This window comes from Pieris rapae, chromosome 19 (assembly GCF_905147795.1).
Source record: "Pieris rapae chromosome 19, ilPieRapa1.1, whole genome shotgun sequence".
NCBI lineage: Eukaryota > Metazoa > Arthropoda > Insecta > Lepidoptera > Pieridae > Pieris > Pieris rapae.
This window is the reverse complement of record NC_059527.1, coordinates 4,859,879-4,873,433: the sequence shown is the minus strand read 5'-3', so window position 1 is coordinate 4,873,433 and position 13,555 is coordinate 4,859,879. Positions and strand designations below refer to the sequence as shown.

Sequence of the window (13,555 nt, the reverse complement as noted above, 5' to 3'; positions counted from 1 at the left end):
TTTATAGATATAAATAGCGCGCAAATATACAATACGACTAGAATAGTCATCGTCGCTGAACAAAAATATTCGGATTATATTTTTGTGAACGTAAAAGAAGACAGAAAAATTAAAACCAATATATTTACACGACTAACAAAACAACAGGAGAAATATAACATCAGTTATGATTAGCCCGAACAAGGCAGGTATATAACGTTTATTTAACAGAGAGAATTTTATATGTATATTAACTTTATAGGTTTATCTCATGTTTATATATACTAATCATAAAGAAAAACTATCCTTTTTTCACAAAATATAACTTTAATTATGAAATTTTAAATATTCACAGAATGTGAACAAAGGTCGCGAACGCTTAACGAAAATAGCTCTTGATGTCTCTCTGATGCCAACAGGAAACGATGTAAAGGTGAAATGACTAATTCATGAACAAAAACTAGTATTCTTTAAGGTAGGAGTGTAACTAAGATTGTCTAAATATCCTATATCTTCTTTCGCAAGACTAAACTTTTGGAAAAAATGCATATTACACTCGTTACAACATTACCAATACTTTAAAATATTACTAATTTCATTAACATTTATCCTATATACTGATATATAGAGTATTCATATAAATTCATAAATTTTTAGATTCGACTGTAGGACAAGATCTTCATTTATAAACTCTAAATTTATTCACGGTTAGAATAACTTTATTTCTCATAGGAATAAAAAAAAAAATCGCTTACTGAGAAAAAAAAATTACAAGAGACTAAATAATTATTACTAGAACGCACAGAAGGTACCTATACAAAAATTCAAAAACAAATACAATAACAAAAATGCAGGTAGACACAACAGACTCGAAACAAAAACATAGGTTTAGGATTGGACTTATTACTAGATGTGGCATTGATGGCATAGCCTGATATAACAGGTTTATATTAATTACTTTTTATATTTATACATTATATTATATGTATTATATTACGCTATACTATATTATATTATATATATATTTAATAAGACTATTTTATTTTTAGTTTATTGTTCTATTTAGATATTTTAGGTAAATACATTTATATGATTTATATGGGTTCATAAAATATTTTATGTACCTATTGGGTTTTATTTGTTTTTGTCTAATAGAAGTAATTAATAATTAATATTTAAACTTTAGCGGTGCAAATCTAATCGAAATGGGGTGTATTGCTTTATTTATATCTACATATATTTAATCACTTATTTGTATGTATTAACTGTGTGTGCTTTTAGTAGCTTTTTGAACCGGGCATAACTTTGTTCTCCTTTTATAACCGATGGTAACTTATTATTCCTAAAAACTACTAAAAAAACTATCATCTCTTTTTGTCAATTTTAGGTTACACTATGATGAAAAGAGATAACATACGAATACTACTTATTAATAGTCCTATTAGATTGATAAACAATTGTGCCTTTTTATCGCCATACACAACAATTTAGTAGAAAACGATTTAATAGATTTATTCAATCAATCATCAGGTTATTTTCATACTTCGAATCTATACGATAGGTACATTACTTTGTAAGTGGGTCGACTATTCTCAGTTTTAAATTATTCCTTTTAATTTACTTTCATAGTGTACAGTTAAAACTAAAATTGTAACAATTTAAAGTGTTAACAGGACATAGGAAGTGCTTCATTTGGTGATGTACAGATATAGTACTGTCCATTGTTTCATAGCATTTTATGAGGAATGGGACGTACATGAATTAAATACTAAGTTTCTCAATTCTTGAGTATATAAACTATTTTTCAAATTTGTATAAATTTAATTTTAGGACAAGAGTTGTAGATAAAAGACAGCTTTACACAAAAAAAAAACGAGGCATACACAGAAAGCGTTTTTAAATCATATCATTGAATAAATATTGGGCATGTTATCTATCGATTAACTGGAATATTTATATCTCAATGATAGCAAATAATTCGTTTGACAAATGTAGGTTGTAATACTTTTGTATTTTAAGGCGGGGTTTACGAATGACCCACTTAGAGGCATATGTTGTTTATAAATGGCCATACAATGCGCAAAGGCGGCGAGAACTTGGAGAAACTGATTGTGGTTGCTAACACAGTAGGCAAAAGAACACGTGGCCGTTGGACCACAACCAGATGGACCGGTCAAGTGAAAGACTCATCGTCTTCAAAGCTATACAGTGTCATAAGGGAAGCGCTGGACAAAACCCATGGAAGCGGATAGTCCGCTCTAGATGCTTCGTTACTTAAAACGACGCTCAGATATGAGCTGCCGACTAAAGAGATACAAAAAATACCGACATATACGTATACTTGATTGTTTACTCCAATCAAGAGCTCTCAACTTTAGCTGATAAACTGATGTTACAGTTATCCAGTTAAAAATGCCAGAAATAGAAACTTACTGGGTGGTGTAACAGGGCTTTCCGCATTGCTCATCATCTCCCATTTAAGCTGGAGTTTCCGGAATTTGCCTCCAGAGTTATTGCTGCCCTGTGCGGTGTTGCCACTTCCACAGCTATTGACTGAGCTGGGTCGCCATTGCTCTTCACCGCTGGTATCGAGCTGAACAAAAATGTAATCGAGGTATAAGTATGGAGTATAGCAGTGTCCCATCTCTACTTTTCCTGCTTATCCTACAGACTAAGACAAAAGACACATATATATACTCTATCACATACACATATATATCACATATATATAGACTGTATTATATAATTAATACATAGTGATTCTAAAGCACTCTTGGTATAACAAGGGACTACAAAATACAAGTTACTAAGAAACAGAATTAACAATTTGTTTTTACTCGTGGCTATTTCAGTAGATGCATATATACAGAGTTTGACTATATAATATAATAAATCTAAAAGTTCACTAACATTTGTACCAAACTGCATTTGAAGAGGCATTCCATGTAGTACGAAATTTAACATCAATTTTCTACAAGTGAATATTCAAATGGAATATCAATGTTTCGTGTATACAAAATGGTTGCCTGATATTCGTACTATTTATGAGTAAGCGGGACATTTATTGCGCAAACATAAACGACAAGTTCTACGAAACTAATAAACTTCATACATAGCAACCAATATAATATATAAAATGGTACAAAACTAAAATCTACAAATACGTAGAAAGCGTGATTAAAAGCGAAACGAAAAATAACACGATTTACACGAAAAAGCGTCAACACATAGATTCCCTCCAGTTACCTTCATTTCGACCGTGGAGGGTTTTGTAGTAGCTTTGTTCTCTAGACTATCTGTGTAATCGTCACTGTCGTCAAGTACCAAGCGGTCGAAAGCTTGCATCAATTTAGAACCCAACTGTACCCCTGACCATCGCCTATTGTTCTCTTCAATCCTGCTATTATTCGGACATATGTCGTAACCGAGGGGACTGGGATTAACACAGGACCTTGGCCTATTCTTTTCTATAGTAGTCTTTATATTTGCCGTATCATTGAGAAGGTCAGGGGTTGATGGCTCTTTATTTTTAGGATCTTTGTTTCGCATTATGACGCTTGCTTGGGAATCATCGCTCATTCCACTGGACTGCATCGAACGGACCAATTTCAGTATATTCAGCTGGTTCAGGGTTAGTTGCGGGGTGTTAATCGTAGTTGGCTGTTAAATACACCAAAGTTTTAACATCATGCAACATGCTACCCGTTAGTTGGAATACGTCCTTGGGGCGGATATCGAACCTGCGATATCGCATTTATTTGCATTTTATGAAAGCTGTGCACGAACGTATCTTGGATCGCAGTGACTTGTGATTCAAAAGCACATGCAATAAATAAAATGCAAATAAAGCTATGTCTGCGGCGATAGATATTTTGTATGCATTATGGTTATGTAGAATGACAGATTAAGTAGATAAGTTTATATTAGTAGAAATGTAAGAGGAAATTTTAATAATTGGTTTCTTACCCGACTCGCTGCCCTCATATCGCTTTCGATACGCTTGAAGCTTCTATGTAGTTCACGCATTTCAAACATGAGATCCAAGGAGAAGGGTAATAGACGGAGAGGTTCAAGGCTGGCCAACAATGTATCCAGTAATGCTCTGCAACGCGGTTCGCCAACGCACCCGGCAAGTATGAGAGAATCAGGGTCATAATGTTTAGCTAGTATGGACTCCCGAGTTCTTACATACGATACCCATGCATCAACGGACTGCGCACTAAAATAAAATTTAATAATTAATATTTTCACCGCAGATGAATTGGACTGTCCGTAGGAAAAAACACTTACTTAAGAAGACCTAAAATGAATGCGTTGAATTTGACCAGCCCTTCCGTCACTGCGTCCTCGCTGTTTATTCTCAACACTAACTCATTGAGGGATTTTGTGATAGGACCTGAAAACGCTTTTGCTGTAAATTTATACCCTTTTATAATATGTTTACAAAATTATCATCACTGAATGTACCTTGTCTTGCAGTAGATTCCACCATTTGCCAAACAGAGTTATTGACCGCACCAAAAGATGTTTCGATATTTTCTTTTAGACCATCTCTAAATATGGCGTAAAGTGCTGGACATAACGCATTTAGTGCAATCTTGGCGCATGTCGGAGACTGTTTCGAATCACCAAGGAAAGCAAGTTCAGCTTGATCCGTAGCAGATGAAAAGTGTTGTATTAACATTTCCACAGCATCAGTTACATTTGAGACTAGAGCTATAAACCAAAAATAAAGAAGTAATTCTTATTGCCGAGGTAAGATTTATTTATGCACTCACCCTACTTTTTAGACCACAACGTAAACACAATTTGACAGAAATAGACGAAAAAGAACTTTAATAATCGGAATAGTGTTGCAATTATAAGAAATGTACCAACCTCGTTTCTGGGATACATCTATTAAATCGTATTTAGCCCTTCCTTCATGTCGAGTGGGACTTGCAAATTCATCTGGGCTTACTTCAGCCTCTTCACAAATTGGCATTTCCGCTAGATTTTTTCCCTAAAATATTCCTTATTATGTTAATTTATGTTACTAATTTCGTATCTTACTATTATGTGAAATGATTTATGCGTTATGGCATTCATGGATGAGCTAGTAAAATTAAAATACAAAAATTAAAGTTTCGCTAAGAAAAGGAAACAGACAATTGCAAAATAACGACGTAAGCTAAAAAAGAAAAGTACTTACTGGATATAGCAGGGATTGCCGTGCACTAAATGAAAAAGCATTAGGTTTTTACCTGATAAAGTCGTAGTGCTACCACAGCTGAAATGTTAGGCGAGTTAGGTGGAGTGACGGGATTAACTACCTTAAGCTCTTCCACAGCTTTCGATTGTGGAACGTCACTCTTCACCTCTGACTTCTGGGCAAAACTTACAGATTTTTTGCTATTGCAACTGCTGGCACTAGAGTCTGTGGACCTCTGATTCTCCTCTTGAGACCGCTTCATTTGTAAGAACTTGGTAACCTGACTTCTTACCTTTTGTACTTGAGTTTGATCCCACTCGTCCATATTTTGACAGTTAACACCACTTTGCTTTAAGAACTCTTCAAGTTGCTGTAAATCGGCGCTGCTGATGAGTGCACCAGGTGGTGGAAATTCTATGTATTCCAATTTCTTTGTTCGTGGTTTGGGCATTGGAGGAGTGTGTGGTCTATGATATCTTAATTCGTTCGATTTTCCTGATTCAAGACTGCTTTCCGTACCAACACCTTCATCTTGGTAGTACTCATTGTAATCGATATCTTTTTCAGCCGCATCTAAAAATTGCTGCGATAATCTTTTTGCAGCTAAATCATTATTCTTCCTACAGTCTATGTTTTGATTTTGAAGATAATAAGGTTCTTGAAGAGACCGTCTTTTTGTTTTTTGCTCTACTGCTGCTGTTGCGCAAGCTAGAGGATCTTGTACAAGATCTTCCATTTCAAACATGCTGTATCGTTTAGTGTGCGCGTTCGACTTTTTGGTTTTATCTAAAGATTTCCTGAGAATACTTTTTGGTAGGGGTGGCCTTGGAGGTACAGGCTCACCTTGCTTTCCTAACCGATGTTGATCAGCTAGAGAAAGAGATCGCTTGGGCACAGTTGGATTTGTTTTTTGTGAATCATTATGCACCCCACTGGCCTCGGAGCTTGTAGCGCTATCGTAGCGATAAACAAACAGAGGATTAAAGTTTCCAGCTGGCGCTGGACTGTTTTGGGCAGACGAATCAGTTAACATAGTCGAAGACCCTCTGTAACCAGAGGACGGTTGCGTGGCAGTACTAGAACTAGATGACACGGCTGTAGCATTCGCTAAGTTATTGCAATCACAGCTCAATGGCCTATTTCTTAGCCGTGAGGCAGGAGTTGCAGTACAATATTTTTCGGTGCACTTATGAATAGTTTCTTTTTCTTTCATGTGCTGCATTAATTCGGGTACCTCTGATAATAGTTGTCTACATTCAAGCGGTAGTAAGAAATTCAGAGAATCCCAGTCTTTAATATGTCCTAGGCCTTTTTTCTTTAACATTTCGACATCGTTACAAGAAAAGGGTCTCTTTCCCTTAACCTGTGTTCGATTTCTTTTACTGTCTGTTTTTGACGACATGTTGACTTTTACTGGGCTAAGGTAAATATTGGGTCTACCGTTCAAGAAACTTATATCAGGCAAAGTGTAATTAGGGTACAATACGAATACCGGCTTTTCACAATCACCTTCCTTCAATTTTTCTAAGAATGACGCTTCAACCACTTTGTATAACTCTCTCTCATGTGATACGCTCGTTTGTAAATTAGATGTTTGCATACATTTATCTTCAGTGCTGCTTTCAAAATGAGTTGATGTTGACTTTGTATCACAAGGCTCTCGGTGTATCATCTTATTCATTTTGGTTATTTGGGTGCCGTCAGATTCTGAGCAACTTGAGATACTGACGCTCGTAGCTGACGAATGTGAAGAAACCGATTTTTTATTATGTCTTATTCTAGAAGGACTATTCATCAGGTTGGTATTGGTTCGCCTTATGCGCGGCTTATTTACTACAGCATACAGATTACTATCGCTATCACTTAACTTAGCTCCATCTGATTCTTCTTCTTCTAATAAGACCTCATCGTATACTCTATTGAATGGATTAGTTCTTATTTCATCGTAAAATAAAGAGGATGTTTCTTCTGTTGCTTCAATCGGTAGCTCTGCCTGGGGTCTCGTAGATATAGATTTATTAATTTCAGCTTTGTGCTCTCCCAGTGATTCACCACTCTCACCTCCAGAGCTCGGCCAACACTCTGAGCGATCAAGCTGATCCATCGTTACGATTCCTTCATTACTATCGCTCTTTTGTTTCATGAAAAGTTTGACTAAGTTAAAGGACTGTTGCTTCGTTTGGCTTTTATCTGTGGAGGTTTGGTCGGTCGATGATGTACTCATGGGCTCTGAGTGTTGGCTTCCTTGAGAGCGGTTTTGTGAAACATCATATACTTTCATACATATAGGAGTACTATGTAACCTTTGGTTTACGGTGAAGGAATCGACCTAAAAACATGAACAGTGTTTATTAAAGGCAATGAGCCGATAACGTGTTTCGATAATTAATTTTCATTAGCACAAGCACCTACCGTTGAATTGCTTAAGGCTGCCGAATTTATAGAGCTACTCATAAGTTTCCGCCTGTATAGATTTGGTAGACTTTGACTTTTTATTACAGAATTGTTCATTTCATTTGTAGCATCTGTTGACTCGTTTGAATTTTCATTGTTATTACCCGATGGATGCCTAAACATAAAACAGTGGTTATATATTAAATACTTTGTTAAATTTGTTAATAATTATTAAAACAATACGAACCTTTGTAAGGGCAATTGACTGGTTTGTTTTTTGAGCTTACTCCACGTAGTTAAACCTAAGTCGCTCCTAGCCATAGACGTCGTTAGCTTATTTGTTAGTTTCTTACATCTTTCTAATAATTCTAAATTCCTGCGCGTTCTTTCATCACTATCTAATATTATTCGCATATCATCTTTATCCAGTTTGTCTGCAAATAATGATTCACGTAAGACGAAGCTTATCAAATTTTAGGAAGGTTAATGATTCACTATGAATTATATCATCTATATAATCATATCAACACAAAACAATGCCACTTATTTAAAATGATATTACCAATGCGTAAATTCCTTATAAACTAACGAAACATATTTGTGCAACATATCTTAATTTGTCTTACAAGTAACGTTAGACATAAGAGTTTTAATTATATTTCTAACATATTGCGAATTTATTTTTAGTATAGAGCTTAAATTATAACAAAATATACGATCCATCGAAGGAAAATAAAGTAATTCAGGTGTGAGTCTGAATATTGAAGCTGGTGATAAGTAATAATAATAATATTTATTTATTTCTCACAAAAACTTACAAAACTTCATAACATGATATGTTAAATGTTAAAGTAAAGTATCTAAATAAGTAATAAGCTGTATGAAAAGATGGAGCGTTTCTTAGAATTGTTCTAGTCTTTATTGAAATTCGAGTGTCACCTTACCGACCACACTGTCTTATTATTATATAAACTTTGTTTTACTTAAAGTATTTTGTCTCAGTTATTCATTTTAATTGATAATGACAAAACATTCAGTATATAGTTTATAGAACACTAGCAGAGGTTTCATCCGAATTAAAGGTTGGTAATAAATATCTCTACTTACCATGTTTTTGATTGACGGCAGTTTCAGCACACTCACTGTCCTCGGAGTAGATGGTGAGACTTCCCTCAAAAGCTATAGTATAGTTATCCTTATTGGCTTGACACGTTAGGATGAGATCCTGCTCTGTTGGTAATTCACAGTCTAGACTGTCAACACTGAAGTGGACACCATGAGCACCCTCTTTAACCGGCGAAAATAGTAATTCCGATTTGCATATTGACATTGTGTTGATAGAACCGACGGATTCTTCTCCCTGTAAATGAATGAATTGTTAAAAACCGGTTTTTATAAATGTTATTTCCTATTTTATATAACGACTTTAATATAGACTATATATTGTGTGTTTTTTGATGTGTTGGGATTATATTCTACGTGATGCCGCACCACCTATGATATATTATAGTTTATTTATTATAAAAGGAATTGAGAGTCGTGGGATTCTTTGATAATAATGATTAGATATAAGAAGGCTAGTACGCCAATTTATTGATTATCAATTCTTTGTTTGTAACATTGATATTAAACATTTTAGTACGAGAACAAATTAACAGCAAATGCAACTCTGACTTTTTACTTTGATCAATTGTAAAAAGTCTATAATTTTATTATAACTACAATTTTTCATCTTCTGTCTCCTTATTCCTTCTCTTTAAATTATTATCATTCACCGCTTTAACCTTAATTTAACTATTTCCTTAAGCTCAAGCAAATAGCTTGAATGTGCTGTTCTCACAATATGCAGCTAACATTTATAATATAAAGACAGTTTTAAGAGCGATCATAAGCATATAATTGTGTAAGTTTTAAGCGGAATGCATCGTGCTCGAATTTATTCCAGGAAGCATAAAAGTAAACGCATTTTCTAGAACATAAACACGGAGATGTAAGTTTATATTGGGATGGAAGTAAATCGGTTCTACTGTAATATACCTACGAATTACAAAAGAAGATAGGTAAAATTTTAAATAGAAATTAACGTTTTCGTTAGCTAGCTCTAGTTAGGTAAAAGTTCATGTATAGGAAATTAAATCAATAATATTTTAGATGCGGTAAATATTTTTTTAATAATAGCTATACTGCAAAATTATTAATAACAAGATATAGAAAATATCCTATTAGCAATATCAAAAGGACTAAGATTTCAAAGTCTACATTTAGAATTTAGTTAAATAAAGTTTTTGGTGTATTTATTAATAATAACTTTACTCCGCAGTGCTTAAATATATATATATATATTTTAAAACAATGACGGGATGTAGGTGCACTAGCTGTTAATTGATAAATAGACACTTTGCCAAAGCAAGGCACCTTTTAAGAAATGGTACGCTATTTTCTTAAAAGTTTCCAGTGAAAACTCTTTTATTGTGAACTACAGCAAGAAGTGGATACAAATGAATTCTGTATAGTTTATTGTATGACACAAGTACATGACTGTGCGGGCGAGCGTTATCAATTTATTTCTCTTTCCTGTTACAAATGAGGTCACAAATCAAATAGTTACGGAATAAATGACACCCATTGTTCTTTCAATTAAACATATGTCGTTAAAGGATAAACAAAATCATTAGGGGTTTGTTTTACCAAGAAAATATTGGACTTTGATTTTTTTTGTTGCCGTTGTGGTTATTCACTTTAAAATAATATTTTATGTCACATTATTTAGGAATAAAGTCGCCTTCATAGCCCTTGCTCAATTCAATGCGGTGGTCCAGGTTTCCCGGATTAACATGTTGTAGCTTGCGTTGAAGCGCAAAAAGCTCACCGTTCAGTTGTCTATGGCTACATTTGATATATATAATATGTAAAATTGACTAAGTTTAAGGGTACTAAAATTTTAAAGATAAAAACGAGGGTAGGCCTTTCACGGATGAGAGTGCCCTCTGTCATTTACACACATACAAATTGCATCAAGTTAATGTTAGTTACTTAGTCTTATTTCAATTTCGACGATCAGGCCTTTATCAAAAGAATTAAAAGCGTCATCACAATTCGTCAGAAAGAGACGAATGAGCAAATGTTCAACTAAAACAGTGTAATATTAATACTGATTTCCTTTTTATTATACATATATATTTATCTATAAGATTAGTAGTAACTGAATAGTTAAACTAATTAAACTTACAGAATAGTACCCTCCATTACAGGAGTCCCAATCAAAATCCGTCACACCCATATTGATGTCGCACTCACACACACACAAAGTTTTAACTGTCTAATTTATAAAATGTCTTTTTTCACCTTTAATTATCTGACGCAAACACAATCGTTTAAAAGGTCTCGCGATGTACCCGTTTTGACCTCATAAAATAAACAATTAATGAGAGACATGATACACAGTAGCACTACTGAAGACCCAGGGCGATACTGGGGCAGCGGGCATATTAATTTTAATATTAGCTACAGCCTACACTTCTCAAAGTGTTGACGCGCGAACGTACGCGCAGCGAATTAAACTATTTCAACTAAGGCGATGCGGACTGTTCTCTAAAGCAATTTCTTATCGTATTTATGCTAATTATGTTTGCACTTTTATTATTTATAAATGCACTTACTGCTAATTGCTTATATAAAATCTACTATTTTTTTTCTGAATTTACGGCTGGAATTTTACAGTGTATGATTCAAAATTTGAAATTCAATTAAGAATACTATTTAAATTTAATTTCGATGTAAAACAAAACTCTCTTAAAGAAAATGTTTTTCGCACATGTGTTTCATTTCCTGTTATCTATTTTCGCTAAAGTCATTAGTAATTCACTATCAAACTTATCCTAAGTTTAATAAGGTTTTAAGTAAGGTCATCAATAGTCATAATTATGTTTGCATGTGAAAAATATTCGTCGCCGTTTTTTTGGAAATTTTACCATTCCAAATTTTTAAAAATTAGAAACGTTATTTTTTATGATTTGATATGATAAAATAAACAGAAGAATATTAGTTGTAGGAATAATACGATAAAATAGGATTTAATAATTTTAGCTACGTTCCGCTATCTATTGCCTACGTTTGAGAATATATGGCCAATGGTCTGTCTTGATTGGTAACACACACATACGTAACGATAACACAGGAGAGCAAATATAGCACACTCACACATGCAATGAAGAGGGAATGATTGCAGCTGTGAACTGTAAAGCTTAGTGTGTAATGTGTATGCTTGACGCAATGTTCACGCACACATTAATGATTATTTTAACAGTCGTTAACATCCCGTGGGACTATGGGGCCAGATAGGAAGTCTTTTTGTTGATGCGAGCCAAGTACATCGACTTTCTTACATGTGAGCTATGACTCCTCATGAGACTGGTCTAATAATAAATACGCTGTAGTGAGAAGTGACATAATCTTCAAATAGAGTCGAGACTTGAGATATTTTGTTTGTATGTAATATAAACGTTTTTCACATTCGTGCGACCGTAGTTTTCTTTACAACTTGCTCATATGGGAAATTAAAATATTAAATATAGAATTTTACTGGTCATAATATGTATTTCTAATTTCGTGAAATAACATTTCATCGGATTAGTAATTTTAATTATAATGGGCTTATTTAAAAAAAAATAAAGCTTTAAAATGTCCCCCTTCTAGCCATACTAGTATTGGTTTGTTTCATCAACTACCGCTATTAATCGTAATATTTGGGACACGATAATTAAATCGATAAGATTAATACAACAAATCTGAAGATAAAACCGTACAGAACTTTCATAGTTAATTGATAACTCGTACTACATTACTAGAGACTATTTTATCGAAATAATTATTTGAACCTTCACTCAAGTCGGGTCACAGAGGAAGTCCGAACCCCGAAGTAGTAATGTGTGAACACTTTCAGGCGTTTTACAGTCGGTTCAGACTTAAAAAACGTGTATAGCGACATCTGTTGGCCCTCGACGAAGCGAGTAATTAGTGAGGAATGATAGCAAAGTAAGCTAGATGGCGTTATTAACAACGAATAAAGCTGACACGTGTTATGAGATGGTGCTTGATGTGTTAGTGGGAAAAATAAAACACTGAAGAGGTAAGGCGAACCTGACAACTACTGTGGACACTGATGGAACTGTCGAAACGAAATTTGTCCATCAGCGAGCTTGAGATGCTCGCAAACATTTCTCCGTGAGGGTTACTCTGCAATATATAAGATTATAAAACCAAACATTCTAGAAGTGCAAATACAGAAATTATAGAAAATTTTATCAAGTATTAATGAATAATTTGTTTTTCGTACATGTGTTTAATTTTTTTTAATACTGAATATGTTTTTATTCTTATTTCCAAAGATTAAAATGAATTTTAATAAAATATTCACAGAGATCACGATATAAGCATTTTAACGTATTTATAGACTAAAAGTAAAATATCAATAATGCATTAAAATAAATTCCTTATTTATAACGTGCAGATCTTCATAAACTATCGATGTCCGATTTAGTATATTTCTAAAATTTTCCGCCATTTTTATTTTTCAATACAAATACGAGGAATCTTATAACAAATACTTAATTGCGTTTAGTTACATGAGCGTTATAAAATACGATATTCGCGCAATGTTTATCGTTAGCCTTCTTATTTTTATAAAATAAATAGTTCTTATGGAATCTTTGATTACACTGTGTGTCTATATGTATTACGAAACAAGTACTATATTGGTATGATTTTTAGTAGTTAGTATGCAACAATGTGATTTTTATATGTTTATTATGCAGTGTTTATGAAGGAAAACATCGTGAGGAAACCGGCTCGTCTTAGAGTAAGATTTAGAGTCGAGTGCTTAAAAAGTCAGAGGGAAGTCGTACTTAACCCAAGTATTGACGATGTCAGACACAGGCTGATCACCACTTAATAAAACATCAATGCAGACAGATGTTTCTTCCCCTGCAACTT

General features: G+C 33.8%; 1 protein-coding gene across 8 annotated transcripts in view; it reads right to left on the bottom strand.

Annotated features, from left to right (window-relative positions):
- LOC111001624 overlaps positions 1-13,555 on the bottom strand; it is a 76,986-nt gene that overhangs the window by 6,549 nt on the left and 56,882 nt on the right. For 4 of the 8 annotated variants that reach the window (XM_045632385.1, XM_045632386.1, XM_045632384.1 and 1 more), the window contains exons 5-15: positions 12,704-12,799; positions 8,672-8,924; positions 7,812-7,998; positions 7,583-7,739; positions 5,223-7,499; positions 4,858-4,981; positions 4,447-4,695; positions 4,270-4,375; positions 3,946-4,198; positions 3,226-3,639; positions 2,413-2,572 (exon numbers count right to left, since the gene is read on the bottom strand). In XM_045632385.1, the coding sequence (XP_045488341.1) occupies positions 2,413-2,572; positions 3,226-3,639; positions 3,946-4,198; positions 4,270-4,375; positions 4,447-4,695; positions 4,858-4,981; positions 5,223-7,499; positions 7,583-7,739; positions 7,812-7,998; positions 8,672-8,924; positions 12,704-12,799 (4,276 nt within the window). Of the gene's footprint in view, positions 1-2,412; positions 2,573-3,225; positions 3,640-3,945; positions 4,199-4,269; positions 4,376-4,446; positions 4,696-4,857; positions 4,982-5,222; positions 7,500-7,582; positions 7,740-7,811; positions 7,999-8,671; positions 8,925-10,793; positions 11,055-12,703; positions 12,800-13,555 lie in introns of those variants that run through there. The other 4 variants (XM_022271564.2, XM_022271569.2, XM_022271567.2 and 1 more) reach the window with 4 other exon arrangements.